A 19,026-nucleotide genomic window follows, 5' to 3' on the forward strand; every position below is an offset into this window, starting at 1 on the left:
CTCTGTAGGGCATGGAGAAGGCTGGACCCTCTCCCTGACTATTAGAGATGCTTTTAAAGCAGCCAGATGTCTTGCTGTGTTCCAAAGGTCTTTCTGTTCAGCCTGGTAGGAGTGAACTGACCTCTCTGGCTCACAGCTGGAGGAGAAGGCAGAGGATTAGCTCCCTGCCGTCATGCTGGCTTGGGAGGCACTTGGTGTGTTTCTGAATCTGTCACAGTAGTGGTGAGCACTGTTCCCTCTAAGCTGAGTTAGTGTGAGGTAGCTTACAGTTTTGTAGCCTCCGTCTCACATATTTCTGTCTTCGCTCAGGAAGGATGGCTCCAAAGCAAACTAATTTATGCAACAGCCAAATCGCTCACTCAGAACTTTAAGGCCGGTAGCTCACAAAGTAGAATTTTTGCTCACAGGACTTCACAGCTTAGAGGGAGCATTGGTGGAGACCCCCCCCCCCTTCCAGTGCCTTTCGAAGCACAGCATGGTAATGTAAACCAAGGGCTGCTATCTCCCCCACCCCAGGAGAGCAAAGACTGTCTGGTGAACACATATTAACTGACTCCCTCGGCCTGCTGAAATTTGTATAGCCTAGCATGGTGTTATAATCTTGGCTTGCAAACTGTCCTGTCTTCTGTTCATCATGATTCCTAGTTAATGACCTCTTTTTGGTCTAGTGGAGGATTCAAATACTCCTCAAGGCATGATTGACCCTCAGCAAAAATGTCTAAATGGTGTATCAAAAGAAATCTATGCTCTGAAATTCCGTTTGTGTGTATGTGTGAAATGCAGATCTCATCTTATGTGCAGTTTCTGTCAAGAGCACTTTCTGTCAAGAGCTCTCTCAGCTCCACCTACCTCACCAGGTGTCTGTTGTGGGGAGGGGAAGGGAGAGGAGTTTGTAAGCCGCTCTGAGACACCTTTGGGTAGTGAAGGGCGGGGTATAAATCCAGTCTCTTCTTCTTCTCTTCTTCTCTTCTTATGAATTGCTCCAGTTTCTGGGATGGCAAATACGTTTGGGTTGGGGGGGGGCATGGGCTTGGCCAGCAGAGGGCAGTAAGGGCAATTAAGCTGTCGGGCGAAGTGTTGGTGGGTGGGCCTGAGCAGGATTTGTGGTCCTCTCTGTTCTTCCATGAATAATAATTGACACATCTTCAGACTTCTTATGATCCTAAGGCTAGCCTCTCTTCTCGCTCTCTTCTGCTTTGTAAGAGAGCTTCGGTTTTAGCGGAAATCTAGATTCCCCCTAGACCACAACTGATGTAATGTCTTTTATCAGGACTAGCCCGCCGATGCGCGACTGAATCGCTTGTGGCCCCTGTAGGGAGACTTGGAATATTTGAACTGGAGTGTTCTAGAGGGGAATGGTGACCCTTCCCCCGGAGTATTCCAGTGCAGCATCCAGCATTAATGTGTAGACCAAGTGACGGGGTAAAGAAATGCTTTGTGGGTCCAGGTAGCCTGACTGTTTCCCGCTGCTTGACGACACCTCTGTTTTTCCAGTGACTACCTGTTCAAGCTGCTTCTGATTGGCGACTCCGGTGTGGGGAAGTCCTGCCTCTTGCTACGGTTTGCTGTAAGTATCGTGCTCCGACCAACCGAATCGCCTTGCCTGCCAGGCCTATCTGAGCTGCCTCTCGATGATTTTTCTAAAGCCTGTTTTTGGGGGATTGCAGTCCAAAGGAAAGGGCACAAGACCTGTGGCTAATCCCTTGGAATCTCTGATCCCTTGCCATGGAAGCCACGCATGTGCGAAAATGTTCAGTGCGAAGCAGCTCTGTGTGTGTGTGTGTGTGTGTGTGTGTGTGTGTGTGTTTTCCCTTTCTCTGCTCAGAGTGGGAAACTCAAAGGGCCTCGCATAGCTGAGAATATTTCAAACTTTCCTTCAGGGATTCCTTTCTACATTGACTTGTCTGCCCAAGGAACCTCCATTTTGCACTGCAGAGGATTCCGGGGCATGGGCCGCTTCCAGTGATGTAGGTTACACTCTGCAGTTGTCAGGGCCATTGTGCTGCCGGTCAGTCATGTCAGATGGACTAAGTTGACTGCAGTATTTGATTCAATCAGACTATTTTATTATAAAGTTTTTACAGAATTCAGTTTATGGCACTACTAGCTACAAAAGATTTGTGCACAAATATTCGTGTATTGTACGTTAAGTTTACTTCATATTGTATGTATTTGTGCACTTTCCTGTTAAAGCATAATAAAAAGTTTAATTTAAAAAAAAAGTCAGATGGACTAAACGTGGGATACAAAGCAAGGACAAACCCCAGGGCTTGTATGTGGTGCTTTTGCCTTCCTTTGCTGACACTATTTAAATTTTTGTTGACGTTCTTTAACTATGAACCAGGACAGTTTCCAGAAAATTTGAGGTTCAGATTTTCCTGAAAAACAAGCATCACGGCCACCAATGCCCCCTCTAAGCTGTGGAGTCTTGTGAGCAAAAATTCTACTTTGGGAGCGACTGCCATTAAAGTTGTGAGCCAGCGATTTGGCTATGGCATAAATTAGTTTGCTCTGGAGCCATCCTTCCTGAGCGAAGACAAAAATGTGTGAGCCGGAGGCTAAAAAACTGTGAGCTAGCTCACACTCACTCAGCTTGGAAGGGAACACTGATGGCCACACAATAACCTTTCATGAACGGAGTGCACTCGGAACTTATATGAAGCTGCCTTACCCTATTCCGGGCCCTTTGCTCCATCTAGGTCAGTGTCAGAGACTTGGCTGCTTGAGGTCTTGGAGGGCTGCAGCCCGAGAACACAGGGAGGGGCCAGGGTTCAACCCCTCAACAATACAGAGCCTGCGGGCTTGGTACCTCTCCCAAATACCATCTCAGTTGGATCGCCCTTGATAGCCCGGCGGCAGGGTGCACTACATGGCGGCAGGACCAGCCGATTAGCTTGGACTAATACTGCCAGTATGATACAACTAATGCTGGCAGGGGTTATTTCTCGTGGGAGCCAACTGCAGAGTCAACTGCAGACCACCTTGGAACTTAAAGAACTTAAAGCACTTTATTATTATTAATAGTATATTACTGATTGTATTCTGTGATTTTATTGGATTTTAATGATTTTATATTGGGCTTATGCCCCTGTAAGCCGCCCTGAGCCCGCTTGCGGGGTAGGGCAGGGTAGAAATACCTAAATAAAATAAATAAATAAAATAAAAATAAAAGCGAATGCGCAGCCTTCTAGCTCGTGACTCTCCGCTCTGCCTTCTACCCATGCAGTGCGGCGTGGTCGTGATATTGTCACTCACTTGGGCAGCCCACCCCTCTTTTCCTCAGAACTACACACTGGTAGGGAATAGACATGTGAAATTTCCAGAGAATTTGAAGCCCCTGGGGAGAAAACCCCCCCTCTTCCCCACCCCCTCCAGTTTTTGTCAGAAAAAAAATGAAAACTTTGGGGGGAGATCGGAATATACATGCAATGTTTACTTCCCTTTCAAACCTAAACTTCTTTCACTGATTTAACAACATACGTGCATCCTTTATAACTTAGTTAGCGTATAAAGTTGTGCTGTTTGGCATGTTTATGGAATTTAGAAGTAGAAGTATCGTTGCTAGACGAAAAATGGCACATTTACCCAGTGCTTGAGAAAGAGTTGCCAATTGCTATACCTTGTGTTACCACGTTTGCCCTCTGAGGGGTGGGGGGGGGGAAGTTGGAGGTAGAAAATGAATTATTTAGTAAACAGAGTCCCTCATAGAGTCACACTAGGTAGGACTGCCAGCATGTCTGAATACTAAACTAAACAACACTGAACTCTTTTTATCAATGTATTATGTGTTTAATGATTATAGCATATTAATTATTGCCAAAATTACTTACATTTAAACAACAAACAGTTCTTGAAAATGTTGTGTGTGTCTAAAGTAAGTTTTTTCCCCACAGTGTTCTCCACAAGTTCCAAATTTTTCCTCAGGCTTTTTTCGTGCTGTACCTTTGGAATGAGTGAAATCCTTTGTAAGACAAGGTTTTTCTCACACACACACACACACACACACACACACCCCAGTGAAGGTATTTTGTATGAGGTTTTTCAGTGGTCCCCTAAATTACCCAGTATATCTACTGAGAAAAATTGACTGTTTTTTCCATGCTATGCATTTTTAAGTGTGAAAATCCTTGCCTTACTAAAAGAGAAGATATTTCATAGGAGGCTTTTCCAGTTCTCCCCTAATTCTCCAGTTTTGGAAAAATGGGGGGGGGGGAGAGTCCTAAAAACAACCCCCCCAAATTGTCCAGTTCCCCCCTCCCCCGGACCTTCACATCTCCACATGCAGCTGCTGGTGTGACCTTGGGTCAGTCACAAGTTCTTTCAGAGCTGTTCTCTCAGGAGCAGCTCTCAAAGAGCTCTCTCAGCCCCACCTACCTCACAGGGTGTCTGTTGTGGGGAGGGAAAGGAGATTGGGAGCTGCTCTAAGACTCTTTCGGGTAGTGAAGGGCAGGGTATAAATCCAATCTCCTCTTCTTCTAATTAGGAAAGCCTGGTAGAAGAAGCTTGGTGTTCATGACTGGATCCACAGAAGGGCTGTGACTCAGTGGAAGAGCCTCTGTTTTGTGGGCCAGAGAGGGGTCTCAGGTTCAGAACCCCCGCCTCTGTGGCTGGAAGGCTCAGGTGTGAAAGGGGCACTACCCAACAAGTCCCTGAGGAGTTAATGCAGGCCAAAGGATATTTTATTTATTTATTTATTTATTCGATTTGCTGTCCCGCCCTAACCCCTAAGGGTCTCTGGGCGGCTTACAGAGAGTGCTAATCACATTTTACAGAATTTAACCTAGGGCCACAGACATACAGGGGTGGTGACTACCCTACCAGGCACCCTTTTTGCAGTGGATCTTCGGTTGTTGTCTTGTTCTTGCGGGCGGGTCTAACTATGCATTAGGGCCTCATCCTGTGTTTTAACTGAGAGGGCCCAGGTCTCTAGAACTGCCCAGTGAGGGAAATCCTGGTTCTGGTGAATATCCTGCCCCTTTGTTCATAGCGTGGCTTTGCAGTTCCACACCCCCAGGGCTTTCTGTGGCCACGCAGTTTCCTGCCCACGCTCTGTGGTGTGGTGTCCCGGGGAATCTAACCTTCTGCCCCAAAATTCCGTGACTGAAATGAAGAAGAGAAACAGAACAGAGTTGTCTGAATTACACTCTTGAATACACGAAGCTTCCTTACACTGAATCAGACGTTTTGGTCCATCAGGAATCTGCATTGTCATTGCAAAGAGTAGTGGGAAAAGAGGACACCTTTGTCTAGTGCCTCTTTCGAGATTAAATGGTGAAGAGTAAATACCGTTTATTTTCAAACACAATTGTGGCGATTTATAGATAGCATCAATGCCAGTTAAAAATTCCTGGCCGAAACCCATCTTCAATAACGATTCTTGTAGGTAACGAAATTTCTAAGGTATCAAACGCTTTTTCTATATCTAAAGAAAGCAGGACCATTTGTTCTTTGTTCTGTTTAGCAATATCTATTATGTCGATAACCTTATGTGTATTATCTAGTACATCGCGATTGGGCATAAAACCCACTTGGACCTGTGAAATGTATTCAGTTATAAAGGTGTTTAGTCTTTTGGCTAAAATAGAAGTGAATATTTTGCAGTCAACATTTAATACTGAAATTGGTCTATAAGAGGGTGGTCATGTTTGTTCTATTTGTTGTTGGAAATGGAAAATTGAATAAAATTTACGGGGGGGGGGGGGAGAAAGAACAAGGGGGGGGGGGAAGAAGAATCAGCATTGTCTATTCAGACTGACAGCCGCTGTCCAGGGTCTCAGGCTGAGGTCTTTCACATCCCCTACGACCCAATCCCTTTAGCCGGAGATGCCAGGGGATTGAACCTGTGACCTTCAGCATGCCGAACAGATGCTCTGCCACTGAGCCGCAGCTCCTCCTACTGGGTTTGTTTGTCCCTGTGAGCAAATGTGAAAACTGGGAGGGGAGGGTGCCTGCCTATTTGAGAAAAGAGCAAAGGCTCCTGTATGTGCCTCCACCTTGTGAATGGAACTCTTTCCCCAGGATGACACCTACACAGAAAGCTACATCAGCACCATCGGGGTGGACTTCAAAATCCGCACTATCGAGCTGGACGGCAAAACCATCAAACTGCAAATTGTGAGTCTCCCGCCAACCGACTTGCTCTGTGTGTGAGTTCTGCTTGAAGTGAGCGGTGCCTTGCGAGAGCGCCTACCCTGCCACAAATGTTGTTAGCCTTCAAGGTGCTACTGGACTCCTGCTCTTTTCCGCTGCTACAGACAGACTAACACGGCTGCCCATCTTGACTGAAGTCTGAGTGTTACTACTGGTTTAGGTGGGCTAGAGAATAGGATGAGGGCTTATGTTTCAGTCTGGTGTAGTGGTTTTTTTAAATTGGTTTTTTAATTAATTTATTTTTTTGGTGTAGTGGTTAAGTGCGCGGACTCTGATCTGGGAGAACCGGTTTGATTCCCCACTCCTCCACTTGCACCTGGCTGGATGACATTGGGCAAGCCTGACAAGAGCTGTTATCTCAAGAGCAGTCCTCGAAAGAGCTCTCTCAGCCCCACCTACCTCACAGGGTGCCTGTTGTGGGGTGGGAAGGGAAAGGAGTTTGTAAGCCGCTCTGAGACTCCTTTGGGTAGTGAAGGGTGGGGTATAAATCCAATCTCTTCTTCTTTTACCTCACAGGGTGCCTGTTGTGGGGAGGGGAAGGGGAAAGGAGTTTGTAAGCCGCTCTGAGACTCCTTTGGGTAGTGAAGGGCGGGGTATATATCCAATCTCTTCTTTTACATAATTCATCATCACACTGGGAGAGCCAGTGTAGTGTTAGAATGTCAGAGTGGGCTCTGGGAGTCCCAGGTTCAGATCCCCCCCTCTGCTGTGGAAGCTCGGGCCATCACCCACTCTCACAGAGTTGTTGTGAGGATAAAACGGGAGGAGAGGAGAAAAATGTAAGCTGCTTTGGGTCCCCATTGGGGAGAAAGGTGGGGTATAAAATAGATAAATAACCCAGAAGTCTGGAGATGGAAAAGAGAGGCCAGTTTTGTGTAGTGATTAAGAGCAGCGAACTGATCTGGAGAGCCAGATTCGATTCCCCACTCCTCCCCATGCAGCTGCCGGTGTGACCTTGGGTCAGTCACAAGTTCTCTGAGCTGCTCACTCAAGAGCAGTCCTCGAAAGAGTTCTCTCAGCCCCACCTCCCTCACAGGGTGTCTGTTGTGGGGAGAGGAAGGGAAGGAGATTGTAAGCTGCTTTGGCACTCTGAGTGAAGGGCAGGGTATAAATCCAATCTCTTCTTCTTCTTTTTGTGTTTCTGGCCTTCTTGGTGGCTGTACAAATCCAAAGGACTAACTTTGCTGGAGTTCAGTTCATTAATGAACCCAGATGGCTCTCATGAGTCAGAGAATTGCCAGAGGTGGTTTGGGGCTTCAGCTGCTGCTTGGCTGCGACATGCCTAAGCTCCCTTTTTTGACTAAAGCGTTCTTGAAACCATCATAAAACAGAGACAGAGCAAAGTTTCCCAGGAACACTTCACGAATGCAGTCTGATCGAGCTATCTGATCAGCACCTCCCACCCGGCCTCAGCAGCTGCAAACTTAGTATGTGTTAATGTTGCAACCACTTGTTCGTAGTTGTGTGCCTTTGCTTTTGGCCGGGCTGCTTTATCCAGGTATGGTGCTCTGGCTGTTTGGGTGCACCTTTGGCGTTCCACTTCCATTTTGGGTTTTCCTGCATGGCTTATTGTTGTCCCTCTTAGGTAAAATAGGGCATTTGGTGGACAGTGGGCAACGATAACCTGATGAGAGCACTGAAGACGTTTCAGAAGAAATATCAGATGTGGGAGATCATCAGTCCGTCCCCCCCCCCCCCCCGGGTTCCTTCCCCCCAAAAATCCTAGCTCTGTTGTGGGCTGGTCACTGATTCTGGGAGAGGGAGAAGGAGATGATCCATTTGTCCCCTAGTGCTTAAATCACTAGAGAAATTTAAAGGAGACAGACCTCTGTCCGCATGCGCATAATGCAATTTGAGGTATCTAGCCTTATGGGGCCGCGGTGGCTCAGAGGTTGAGATGCTGAGCTGCAGATCGGAAGGTCGGTAGTTCAGCAGTTCGAGACCAGTTCGAGCGCTCCCGTCTCTGGCCCCAGCTCCTGCCAACCTAGCAGTTCGAAAGCAAGAAATTGCAAGTAGACAAATATGTACTGCTTCAGTGGGAAGGTAACAGCGTTCCGTGCGCCTCGGCGTCTAGTCATGCCGACCACGGAAAACTTCTTTGGACAGCGCTGGCTCTTCGGCTTGGAAATGGAGATGAGCACCACCCCCTAGAGTCGGATTTGACTGGCTTTCGAGGAAGGGAAACCTTTACTTAGCCTTGTGGTTCTGAGCTGAACGATCCTCTCTTTCCTCTCCAGTGGGATACAGCCGGGCAGGAACGGTTCCGCACCATCACCTCCAGCTACTACAGAGGGGCGCATGGCATCATCGTGGTGTACGACGTGACGGATCAGGTAGAGCCACAGCTGCACAGTGGGGAACGGGGTGAGGAAAGACTGAGGAGTTCCCGGAGTGGTGGGGGTGGTGGTGGAAAGTGGCTCCGTCTCTTAACTGGATGCCGTGGAGAGGGTTTGTGGGGAGGACAAAGCAGCCCCCTCCTCAGTCTCCGCAGAATGTGGTCTATGGCTCACGTTCAGAATATTGAGCTTGAACTGCTGTTTCTCATGCTGTACTTTGAAAGGCCATTGAATCCAGAGGTTTCTCTTCGCTTATATCATCTGCCCTCCTGCCTATCATAGAACAGAATCATGGACTTGGAAGGGGCCACAGAGGGCCATCTAGTCCCGCCCCCTGCTCCATGCAGGATTGGTCTAGAGCATCCCTGACAAGTGTCTGTCCAGCCGCTGCTTCAAGACGGCCAGTGAGGGGGAGCTCACCACCTCCCTAGGCAGCCCATTCCACTGTGGCACAACTCTGACTGTCAAAACGGTTTTCCTAATATCCAGCCGGTAATCTTTCCACCCTTAATTTAAACCCATTATTGTGAGTCCTGTCCTCTGCTGCTGACAGGAACAGCTCCCCACCCTCCTCTAAGTGGCAGCCCTTCAGATACTTCAAGAGAGAAGTCATGTCCCCCCCCCACACACACACAGCCTCCCCTTCTCCAGACTGGACATCCCCAAGTTCCTCAGCCTTTCCTCACAGGGCTCGGTCTGCTCTAATGGCCATTTGGATTAATCTACAGATTCATTCGTGAGGCATGAAGAGGGCAAACACAGCATGGCCTGTGATAGTGGGGGGGGGGCAAAGGAGTTAATGCCAATCGACTCTTGCTGGAGAGGGACCCCCCCCCCCATTCTGATTAACAGAGTCGCAACTTCAGGCGTGGAAAGGGGTGGAGAGTGTCTGTTTCCTGGTGCCTTTTGCAGATGCCCATAATGACGGGTGCTCGTGATGCGCTTCATGCAGAAATTCTCAGGACTCTCCGCTTTGCACCTGGCATCAACTTCACGGAATTCCACTGGGCTGCCGATCCCTTCACTTGGCCGGTCAGGCTCCCTCTAAGTCGACATTGGCCTTTCTGTGACTTGGCCAAAATGGCTTGAGATCTCCAGCCCTCCTGATTCCTTCTTAAAATATTGCTAGGGTGGCCGTTGTGTACGTATCCAAATGAAATTCTCCCCCTTTCTTGGGGTTTCCCGTTTGTTAGCCAATCATCCCATCGTGCCAGGCCACACAGGTACGCCCCTTGCAAGGGAAGCAGTATGTAGATTCCGACTTAATCCCATCCCGTAACGGCAGAGTTATAAATAGTTTAAGCTCCAAAAATATTGGAGCAGGGACTTGTAAAACATGCAGCTCTCTGTGTCCGGTCGCCCTCCTTGGCTGGTCTCGCTCCTCCTTCGGGAACTGTGCACCACAGAAAGGGGCGGCGGCTAGTCAGGGTTGCTCCTGGGTCTCATCCTGCTCCCTTCTGTGCTCAACCCGTGCAGGAATCCTATAATAACGTGAAGCAGTGGCTGCAGGAGATCGAGCGCTACGCCAGCGAGAATGTCAACAAGCTCCTGGTGGGCAACAAGTGCGACTTGACCACGAAGAAGGTGGTGGACTACACGACTGCCAAGGTGCGGAGGCTGGGGTCCGGGGTTTATTTCAGGGGCAGCAATCCGCACCCACCCCGTCTCAGCCTTTCAGATACCTCCAGAGGGTGGTTTTGGTCTTCTGGCGGATAGTGGTGGGAAATGCCGTGAAGTCACAGCCGACTCGCGGCAACCCCGTATGGTTTTCAAGGCGAGAGAGGTCCAGAGGTAGTCTGCCATTGCCTGCCTCTGCATAGCAACCCTGGATTTCGTTTGGTGGTCTCCCATCCAAGTACCAACCAGGGCTGATCCTGCTTAGCTTCCGAGGTCTGACAAGGTTGGGCTAGCCTGGGCCACCCAGGTCAGGGCTTTTTCTCCTCCCCTCCTTCAGCGGAGCTTATTCTTGGGGATTCCAAGGCAGCCTCCTGTCTGGGTTATTCTCTGTTCTCAGATTGATTCCCCAGCTCTGTGGGCGTTAAGATAAGAACATAAGAGATGCCAATGCTGGATCAGGCCAATGGCCCATGCAGTCCAACACTCTGGGTCACACAGTGGCCAAAAATACCAGGTGCCACCAGGAGGTCCAGCAGTGGGGCCAGGACACTAGGAGCCTTCCCACTGTTGCCCCCCCAGCACCAAGAATACAGTGCCTTCGGATCCACCTCCCAGCCATGGGGTGGTTTAAAAGTATGGAGCTGGCCCCCTTTTTTCCTAGATGGAAGTGTTGCGTTCCTTGAAGTCACAGATGCGACAGTTGTATTTATTTAGGGAATGCATATCCTGCCTTTCAACATTGGGCCCTTTCTAAGCACACGCTTTCAAAACAATCAAAAAGTGTAAACTGATAGCCCAGTCAAGCCCAATCAGGCAATAGCAAACCACCTCTCTGAAATGGCCAAGCCCCACTAGGTTTCGCCAGGAGTCAACCATGACTTCCGTACACACACACGTGCATATACACAAATACTCATCAAAAAATAAACAAAAAGTTCAAACTGATGAAAAGAATAAGCAGGCTCTGACTTCTGCAAGGTAGCAGGCCCCGCTCCAGTGATGAAGTGCCTCAGCTCCAGTGACAAAGTGTCTGGAACAAGGGAATAAACAGGCCGAGTTTAGCCTAAGTGAAAAGGGTTTGTTTGTTTATTTATTTATTTATACATTCGGTTTATTTACCGCTCTGACCCCGAAGGGTCTCTGAGCGGTTTACAGGTAATTTCAAATACATTTTTCCCTAACTCAGGCCACATAGTATACAGGGGTGGGGCTGCCTAAAGAGTAAGGAGGGCAAATAGTTAAAAATATCTTTAGGTACCAACATTTTGTAACTTCAGGTATAGCTAATTTTAGTTCTGTTCCAATAGTAAGGAGGGCAAATAGTTACATAATGTTGGAACCTAACAGTATTATTTAACTTCTCGGTGTTGTAGCTGCTCAAACCACCTGCGTGTAGCTAATTTTAGTTCTAAACAGGCTCAGAGGTCCTTGGCTAGTTTTACTGCAGTACAGGAAGGGTTAAACAGAGGATCAAACAAAGGACAAGGATTAAAACTGAAGGTACAAGGCTATCTTAAGCTCTAATATCACTTTGGACCTTTACTACGCCTATAGATTAAAGTAGTAATACCAGAGATATTAGGGATAGTGAGTTCACAGATAAAGCTAAACCTTAGGCAGCTTTTTGAAAAAGGAAAGCAAACAACAAAAGAAACCGCATCTAGGGTTTAAATATAGCTGGGGCTTAAAAACAAAACAGGGGGTCCAATATTAAACTAAATCTAAAATTTTAAGCTAATTCTCACATTCTTTAAAGGAGGAGTGTTTCTTTCCCCTACAAGAAAACAAGCAGTTACGCACCTCTGTAACTGCTGAGGCTATTTGGCTAGACTCCCCTTTAATCTAGGCCTAAAGGTAAAGGTTCCCTTGCTCGAAAGCCAGTCGAATCCGACTCTAGGGTTGCGGTGCTCATCTCCGTTTCAAAGCCAAAGAGCCAGCACTGTCCAAAGACATTTCCGTGGTCATGTGGCTGGCATGACTAAACACCAAGGCACACGGAACGCTGTTACCTTCGCACTGAAGTGGTACCTATTTATCTACTTGCTATTTCTTGCTTTCGAACTGCTAGGTTGGCAGGAGCTGGAACTAGAGACGGAGCTCACTCCGTCATGTGGCACACTCAGGTCTCGAACTGCTGAACTACTGACCTTCCACAGCCTGCAGTTCAGTGTCTTAACCACTTAAGCCACCGCAGCTCCAATCTAGGCCTAGAAGGGCTAAATTAACATTTGAAACTAAATTAGCATTCAAAGTAATAGGCAATCTGAGAAAGAGAGGAGGTCTGAGTGAGCAGCTCCCTTTCAGCAAAAGCTATTGTTAATCAACCAGAGGCTGAGTCACTCATCCTCCTCCTTCATTGGTTAGTTCCCAAGCATTGTGATTGGCTCCAACGGGGAGGGGGGTGGACCTTTGCCCCAAGCTATTCACGTAGGGTTCCTACGACCACGCCCAGCTTTGCGAGGTAGCAGGCCCTGCTCCAGTGACACAGAGTCTGGAACGAGGGAATAAACAGGCGAGTTTAGCAGATATGCGAGTTCAGCAGAGTGAGGAAGCCAGGGCACTAGTCTCTCCATGACCCTAAAATTGTGAGCACATTTTCCACAAACAAATCTACATAAACAGGAATTTTTCTTTTAAAAGAAGGCTAAAAACACAAATAATAAAAAGGCAATTATGAAGGTAGAATGCCCGCAGGAGGGGTTGGGGGCTACCCAGCGTATTGCACCGAGTGTAACATGTATCACTATCTGCCAACTGGACAGAAGTCACAGGCATGCGCTCGGTGCAAGGAGTTCCTGGTTCTCAGGAAATGAGTTTGTACCCTCCAGGCCAAGGTGGCTGACCTGGAGAAGCAAAGACAGTTACGTACCTGGATAAAACTCTCAGGGACCTGTGTCCCACCCTGAGAATGGCAGCCCCACCAGCTGTCAGGGAGCATGGGGGTCAAGGGTAAACAGGGCACCGTGCCGATGAAAAGGGGGAATGTTCCCTCAAAAGGGACCCCTTCTACAGTGGGTGAACAGGTATCCTTTCACACCAAGGAACCATCCCTGGGCAGGGAGGGAGGGGGGCTCTTGGTAGTTTGTTTATTTATTCATTCAGTCAGATTTGTACCCCGCCCTCCCAGCCGGGGCCAGCTCAGGGCGGCTTGCATAAACAATACATAAATTACAATAAAACGATTAAAACACATTAAAATAGCACTACACCCAATGGATGGCATAACGTGCTAGCATTATTGTCCTTGGTGGTGGTTGTTGCTTTAACGATGGCAGCCGTATTCAGTTCTCTCTCCAGATGATCGGCTCTCAGATCTCCTTCGGGTAGTGTAGAAGTGATTGGCACTGGCACCGTTGTTAAAATTCCAGGGGCACGGGGCTCTCTGTTCTACTGCTGTTCGCTATTGATGATATTTAGCAGTGGTGGTGGCTCCAAAGGCCTGGTGGAAGAGCTCCGTTTTACAGGCCCTGATCTCTACTGGAAGCTCATTCCACCAGAGCGGAGCTGCCACTGAGAAAGCCCTGGCCCCGGTTGTCACCAGCCAGGCCTCCTTACAGCTCAGGAGAGCCAGCTGGTTCTGGGCCCCTGAACGCAGTGCTCTCTTGGGGGGGGGGTATATGGGGAAAGGCGGTCCTTCAGGTATGCAGGCCCCAGACCATAAAGGGCTTTAAATGTCAAAACCAGCGCCTTGAAACGAATTCGGTATGGTGTTGGCAGCCAGTGTAATGCCTTTAGGACTGGCTGGATGTGCTTCCGAGCTCTATATCCTGTCAACAGCCTGGCCGCGGCATTTTGCACCAGCTGCAGCTTCTGGATTTGAGACAAGGGCAGCCCCATGTAGACAGCATTACAGTAGTCCAGTCTCGAGGTGACCATTGCATGGATCACTGTCTCCAAGTTGGTGATTCGATCCTTAGATATGTAGATAAATGGGTGGTGAACCCACGTACCGTTGCCTGCCTGGTGCGATATTATGTGTGATCTAGATAGGCTGGTAGACAGTGCTAGGAAGGAGCCATTGGTCATGGTACATGTTGGCACTGATTATGTGAGGAAGTGTAGTTGTGTGGTCCTGGAAGAAAAAATTAGGCTGCTAGGCAGGAGATTCAAGGCCAAGACCTCCAAGGTAGCCTTCTCAAAAGAGCTGCCTGTTCCACGCGCAGGGCCAGCTAGGCAGGCACAAATTAGGAGTCCCAATGCATGGATGAGATGATGGTGTAGGGAGGAAAGGTTCAAGTTTATTAGGTACTGGGTTGCTTTTTGGAACAAGCAAGGATCTGTACAAAAGAGAATAGTCTCCACTTGTCCTGCTGGTGCTTAAAATCAAAAAGATGGCAGAGTGGTTTTTAGACTAAATCTTGGGGGAAAGGCAAAAGGAGATTAAATATCTCTGGTTTGGGATGCCTCATCTCAAAAAAGATGAAGGGGAAGCTGTTTCAGTTCTAGAGGGAAATGGATGAGGGCTGGCCACAATATTGACTGCCTGGCAAGGTCTAGAGCAGGGGTGTCGAACTCATTTGTTATGAGGGCCAGATCTGACATAAATAAGACCTTGTTGGGCCAGGCCATGTGTGTCATAAAACGTAATGCCAGGTAGCGGAGGGAGAAACTTTATAAAGAACACAAACACAAAGGTGTTTTTTTTTACTTAAAATAAAAACATGCTTCAAACATTAGCTCTGTAAGCTGCAAACCTACTTTTGATTTATTGACATTCACCACAGAAATCTCATGCTCACAGTTCTGAGTCTAGGACCCAGGTTAAAACATGAAATGTCTGAACGATTGAGAGAGTCTGGTGAAGCAAGCTATGATGCAGCAGCAGAACTGGAAGCAGGAGATGGCCAGTTCCACAGCGGGCCTGATGGAAGCCCTCCGGGGGCCTGATCCGGCCCCTGGGCCACATGTTTGACACCCCTGGTCTAGAGGCCACGGGAGGAAGGTTGCCGGCCTAATGTCTGGGAAACTATAGATGTCTATACGCAAATGCTATAGAAGTGTCTGAGGTAAAATGGGGGAGCTGGAATGCTTAGTGTCAGAGGAGAACATAGACACTGTGGGCATTTCAGAAACTTGGTAGGATGAGGATAATCAGTGGGATACAATGATTCATGGATATAAATTATATTGGAAGGATAGGAAGGGAGGCGTCAGAGGTGGAGTGGTTCTGTATGTCAGAGAGGGTATACAGTCCAGTTAGATTGAGAATGTAAGAGAAATAGATTCACTTACAGAAACGCTGTGGGTGGAAATAGTGTGCCCAAAAGGAAGCTTAACTCTCGGAGTTGGTTATCACCCACCAGATCAAAGGCTAGAGGATGATTTAAAAACAGCAAAGGAATTAAGGAAAGCAGCTAGATGAAATCATTGTGTTGTAATAGGTGATTTTAACTACCCACACATTGATTGGGGTCAATATGCGTTCAAGTCAGGAGAAAGAGACTGAGTTTCTAGATACTCTCAATGACTGTGCCACAGAGCAAATGGTCACTGAACCTACCAGGGGAGAGGCGATCCTGGACTTGGTCCTAAGTAATGCTCAAGACCTGTTGAGAGATATAAATGTGATAACACCAGTTGGGAACAGTGACCATAACAACTTAAGAGAAGCCAATGTTGGATCAGGCCAGTGGCCCATCCAGTCCAACACTCTTTAAAAAGAGGAGTTTTGGGAAATTTCAGGCCAATCAGTCTAATGATGCTACCAAGTACGTTGGTAGAATCCGTTATTAAAGGCAGAATTAGTAGGCACATTGATGAACAAAAGCTATGGAGGAAGAATCAGCATGGGTTCTGTAAGGAAAGATCTCCAGAGATCCATCTTAGGTACCCCAGACCTCCCTGAATGGGCCCCAGTTTCGGAGAGGGAGATCAAAGGTATAATTAACTCATTGGCTTCAGGAAAATCACCTGGGGGAAGACTTGATCCCGTCAGATTTTTATAAAGCTTTTCCCATATGGTGGCCACCTGTGCTAGCTACGGTTTTTACACAAATTAATGGCACAGGTTTAATTCCCTCTGGTTGGAAGCAAAGCATCATTGTTCCCATTCATAAGAAAGGGGACAAAACCCACGGAACTACAGACCAATAAGCCTGATAGATATAGCAGCAAAGGTTTATAGTAAGGAAAGATCTTGCCTCACTAACCTTTTAGAGTTCTTGGAGGAGGTGGACAAACGTGTGGAGAAGGGTGGCCCAATAGACCACCCAATAGCACTTCTCAGGAAACCTGCTCCAGCACCATTCGAGTGCAGAAGCACCTTGGAGACCCAACAAGGTTTTTGGGGTATCCGCTTCTGAGAGTCAGAGCTGGCGAAGGGAGCTTTGACAAAAGGTCATGCCCCAGTCTTGCGGCTTCTACTGCAGACTAACACAGCTACCCTCTGAAAATAGCTCCGGTTTCTGTCCGTCAGGCTTTTGAAATCCTATTGCAACCATGAGGTCTAGAAGCATTCCCTCAGGTTGACCATTTCTGAGCTCTTGGCTGGTTTCAGGGCCCCTCGCTGTGTTCCCTGTCCTAACCACACCACTGTTCCCCCCCCCCCCCCCGTCTCGGGCAGGAATTCGCGGACTCCCTCGGGATCCCCTTCCTGGAGACCAGCGCCAAGAACGCCACCAACGTGGAGCAGTCGTTCATGACCATGGCGGCCGAGATCAAGAAGCGCATGGGCCCCGGAGCGACGGCCGGCGGAGACAGACCCAACCTGAAAATCGACAGCACTCCGGTCAAACAAGGAGGCGGTGGCTGCTGCTGAGGAGGAGGAGGGACATACGATTGGGGGGGGCGGGGGCCTGGGGCAGGCTGGGGAGAAGGGAGCCTGCCCCTCCCCGACTACTGTCTGGTCTCCCCTCCCCTGCTTTTTCTTCTCCTCCGAAGGGGGCTTTCCCGGATGATACCTCGGCGGAGGGGGACGGGGCCTCCCTCCCCTTCCAGCTCAGCTGCTCCGAGCGCCGTTGAGCGTCCTCAGCCTGTTCTTTGGGTTTTGTTTTTTGTCATTTAACTCTGGGGGTGGGGTGGGGGGGCACGGGCTCTGTACAGTACGAAAACTTCCCCGCAGGGTTTTTTTGGGGGGGGAGAGGATTTTGTCCTTGTCTGCCGTACCCCACTATCGGTAAGGCCGGGGCGACGGTCGGTTCTTCTGTCTTCACTCGCTCCCTTTCTGTCCTTCTCGACTTCCCCCCACCGTCCAGTCCTCCTCCTGTCCGGATTTTTTTTTTTTATTTGCTCCGGGGCGGAGCGTCCGTAGGTTTCCCTCCAGTCACCCGTTGTCTGCTGCCCTGCCGGTCTCCATGGCTGTGCTGTGGACGGGACGGGGTTTCTGTCCGCTCCCCTTCCCCCCCCCCTCCATTAGCAGTTGGCCGGTGGCCATGGGCAGCGGTAGCGAAGGACCCGGGGGGGGCGTGTTTCCATGTTTGCCTCCCTCCAGGCCCACTGGGGAAGGCCCTGTGGCTCAGTCCGTGGACGTCTTCACATTCGTCTCCCGCGTGAAGTCACCGCATCCCCCCCCTCTCGTCCGTTAACGGGGATCAGGCATCTTCCCTCTTGAGCTCCCCCTTCCCTCCTTGCCCTTTTTCGAGGTCTGCTTCGCTCGTCCTTCGTCTCGCATCTCTGCTGTTCCCGAAACGTTCCTCTCAGGGTACCTGGTTCCATCCCTTCTTCCTCCACCCCCCCCTTCCCATCCTCATCAAAGATGGACTTTGTGCTTGTCTGTAGCGGGGGGGGGGAGCGGGGTGCCGTGGCCCCTGGCTAGCACAGATTCCTGCCCCGAGCGCAGTCTCCGTGGGAGGCGTGGGTCGCCACAGCGCAAGTCTGAGCCAGGGAGGTCCTGTGGGAAGGGAGGGATGGCGCCTTCCCGGCCCTTGCATTCCGGAGCGGATGAATGTATATCAGACAACTGGGTGACCTCCGCCCCTTCTCCACACTTCTTAAGGCGCCCTCCGCAGCACTCCTGGGACCTTGGCCGACTTGTCACATGGCCCCCCGCCCCCCCCAAAGAACTTCCTGCCCCTCGCAGGCACAGCAGGGCCCCTCGCAAGCCCTTCCTTGACCAGAACTGCAGTCTGTCCGTCCCCTATGGCCGGGCCCTGGCTCCCGAGAACGCCCGTACTGTTGACTCTTGAGCACCAGGAAGCCGTGTGTCCCCTCCCCCCCTCCCTCCCGTCCCCTGCCCAGCCGCCTGCTGCACCGCCCCGCTCGACCCCCTCCGTCTCTTCACCTCCCCCTCCCCTTATTTAAAGAACGTCAGGTACCCCGCTGGGCCAGGCAGTGGGTGGAAGGTTTTTGCTTGCCGGCTTTGTTTTTTTCTCTCCTTTTCACAAGTGAAATTAAAAATACAAACGAGGGGGGGGGGATTAATAAAACATAACCAGCCTCTGCAGAATGAGGAATTTTCAGGCTTGGCTGTGTAGTCTTTGTGCTCCTCCTTCAAGGGATGTGGGAAAGAGGGACTGAGGAAGAAGAGGAGGAGCTTGGATTTCTGCCCCACCCTGAGTATCAGAGCAGCTTACAGTCTCCCCTTCCCACAACAGACGCCCTGTGAGGTAGGTGGGGCTGAGAGAACAGCTCTGAGAGAACTTGTGACTGACCCAAGGTCACACTAGCAGCTGCATGTGGAGGAGTGGGGAATCAAACCCAGCTCTCCCCGATTAGAGTCCGCACTCTTAACCACTACCTTTGAATAGCAGCAGACCAGAAACACAGGGCCCTCCTCTCTAGCCACAGGGGTCTGAATGGGAAGTGCATCCATCTGCCCAGGGGTCATCTCGTAGAAAAAGAGGTGCAGGAGCTTATTAGCATAACTTATTTGCATATGCCACACCCCCTGGCATCACCGGAAGTGTGTCAGAAGGCAACACCCACCGCTCAGGCTCCACTGGATTGTTTTGGATTGCTAGCTATTGGGGGGACGAATGTGCAGATC

The 19,026-nt window shown here is 49.5% G+C and overlaps 1 protein-coding gene across 1 annotated transcript in view; it reads left to right on the plus strand.

Annotated features, from left to right (window-relative positions):
• The window catches only part of LOC107117502 (ras-related protein Rab-1B), a 19,393-nt gene extending 970 nt beyond the window's left edge, over window positions 1-18,423 (plus strand). The window contains exons 2-6 of the mRNA XM_015419636.1: window positions 1,495-1,567; window positions 6,019-6,114; window positions 8,388-8,483; window positions 9,963-10,094; window positions 16,666-18,423. Coding sequence (XP_015275122.1) covers window positions 1,495-1,567; window positions 6,019-6,114; window positions 8,388-8,483; window positions 9,963-10,094; window positions 16,666-16,860 — 592 coding nt within the window. The 3' untranslated portion in view covers window positions 16,861-18,423. The remainder of the gene's footprint in view (window positions 1-1,494; window positions 1,568-6,018; window positions 6,115-8,387; window positions 8,484-9,962; window positions 10,095-16,665) is intronic.
• The last annotated feature ends 603 nt before the right edge of the window (window positions 18,424-19,026 follow it).

Source organism: Gekko japonicus, unplaced genomic scaffold, assembly GCF_001447785.1.
Source record: "Gekko japonicus isolate JY-2015 unplaced genomic scaffold, Gekko_japonicus_V1.1 scaffold1188, whole genome shotgun sequence".
Taxonomy (NCBI): Eukaryota; Metazoa; Chordata; class Lepidosauria; order Squamata; family Gekkonidae; genus Gekko; species Gekko japonicus.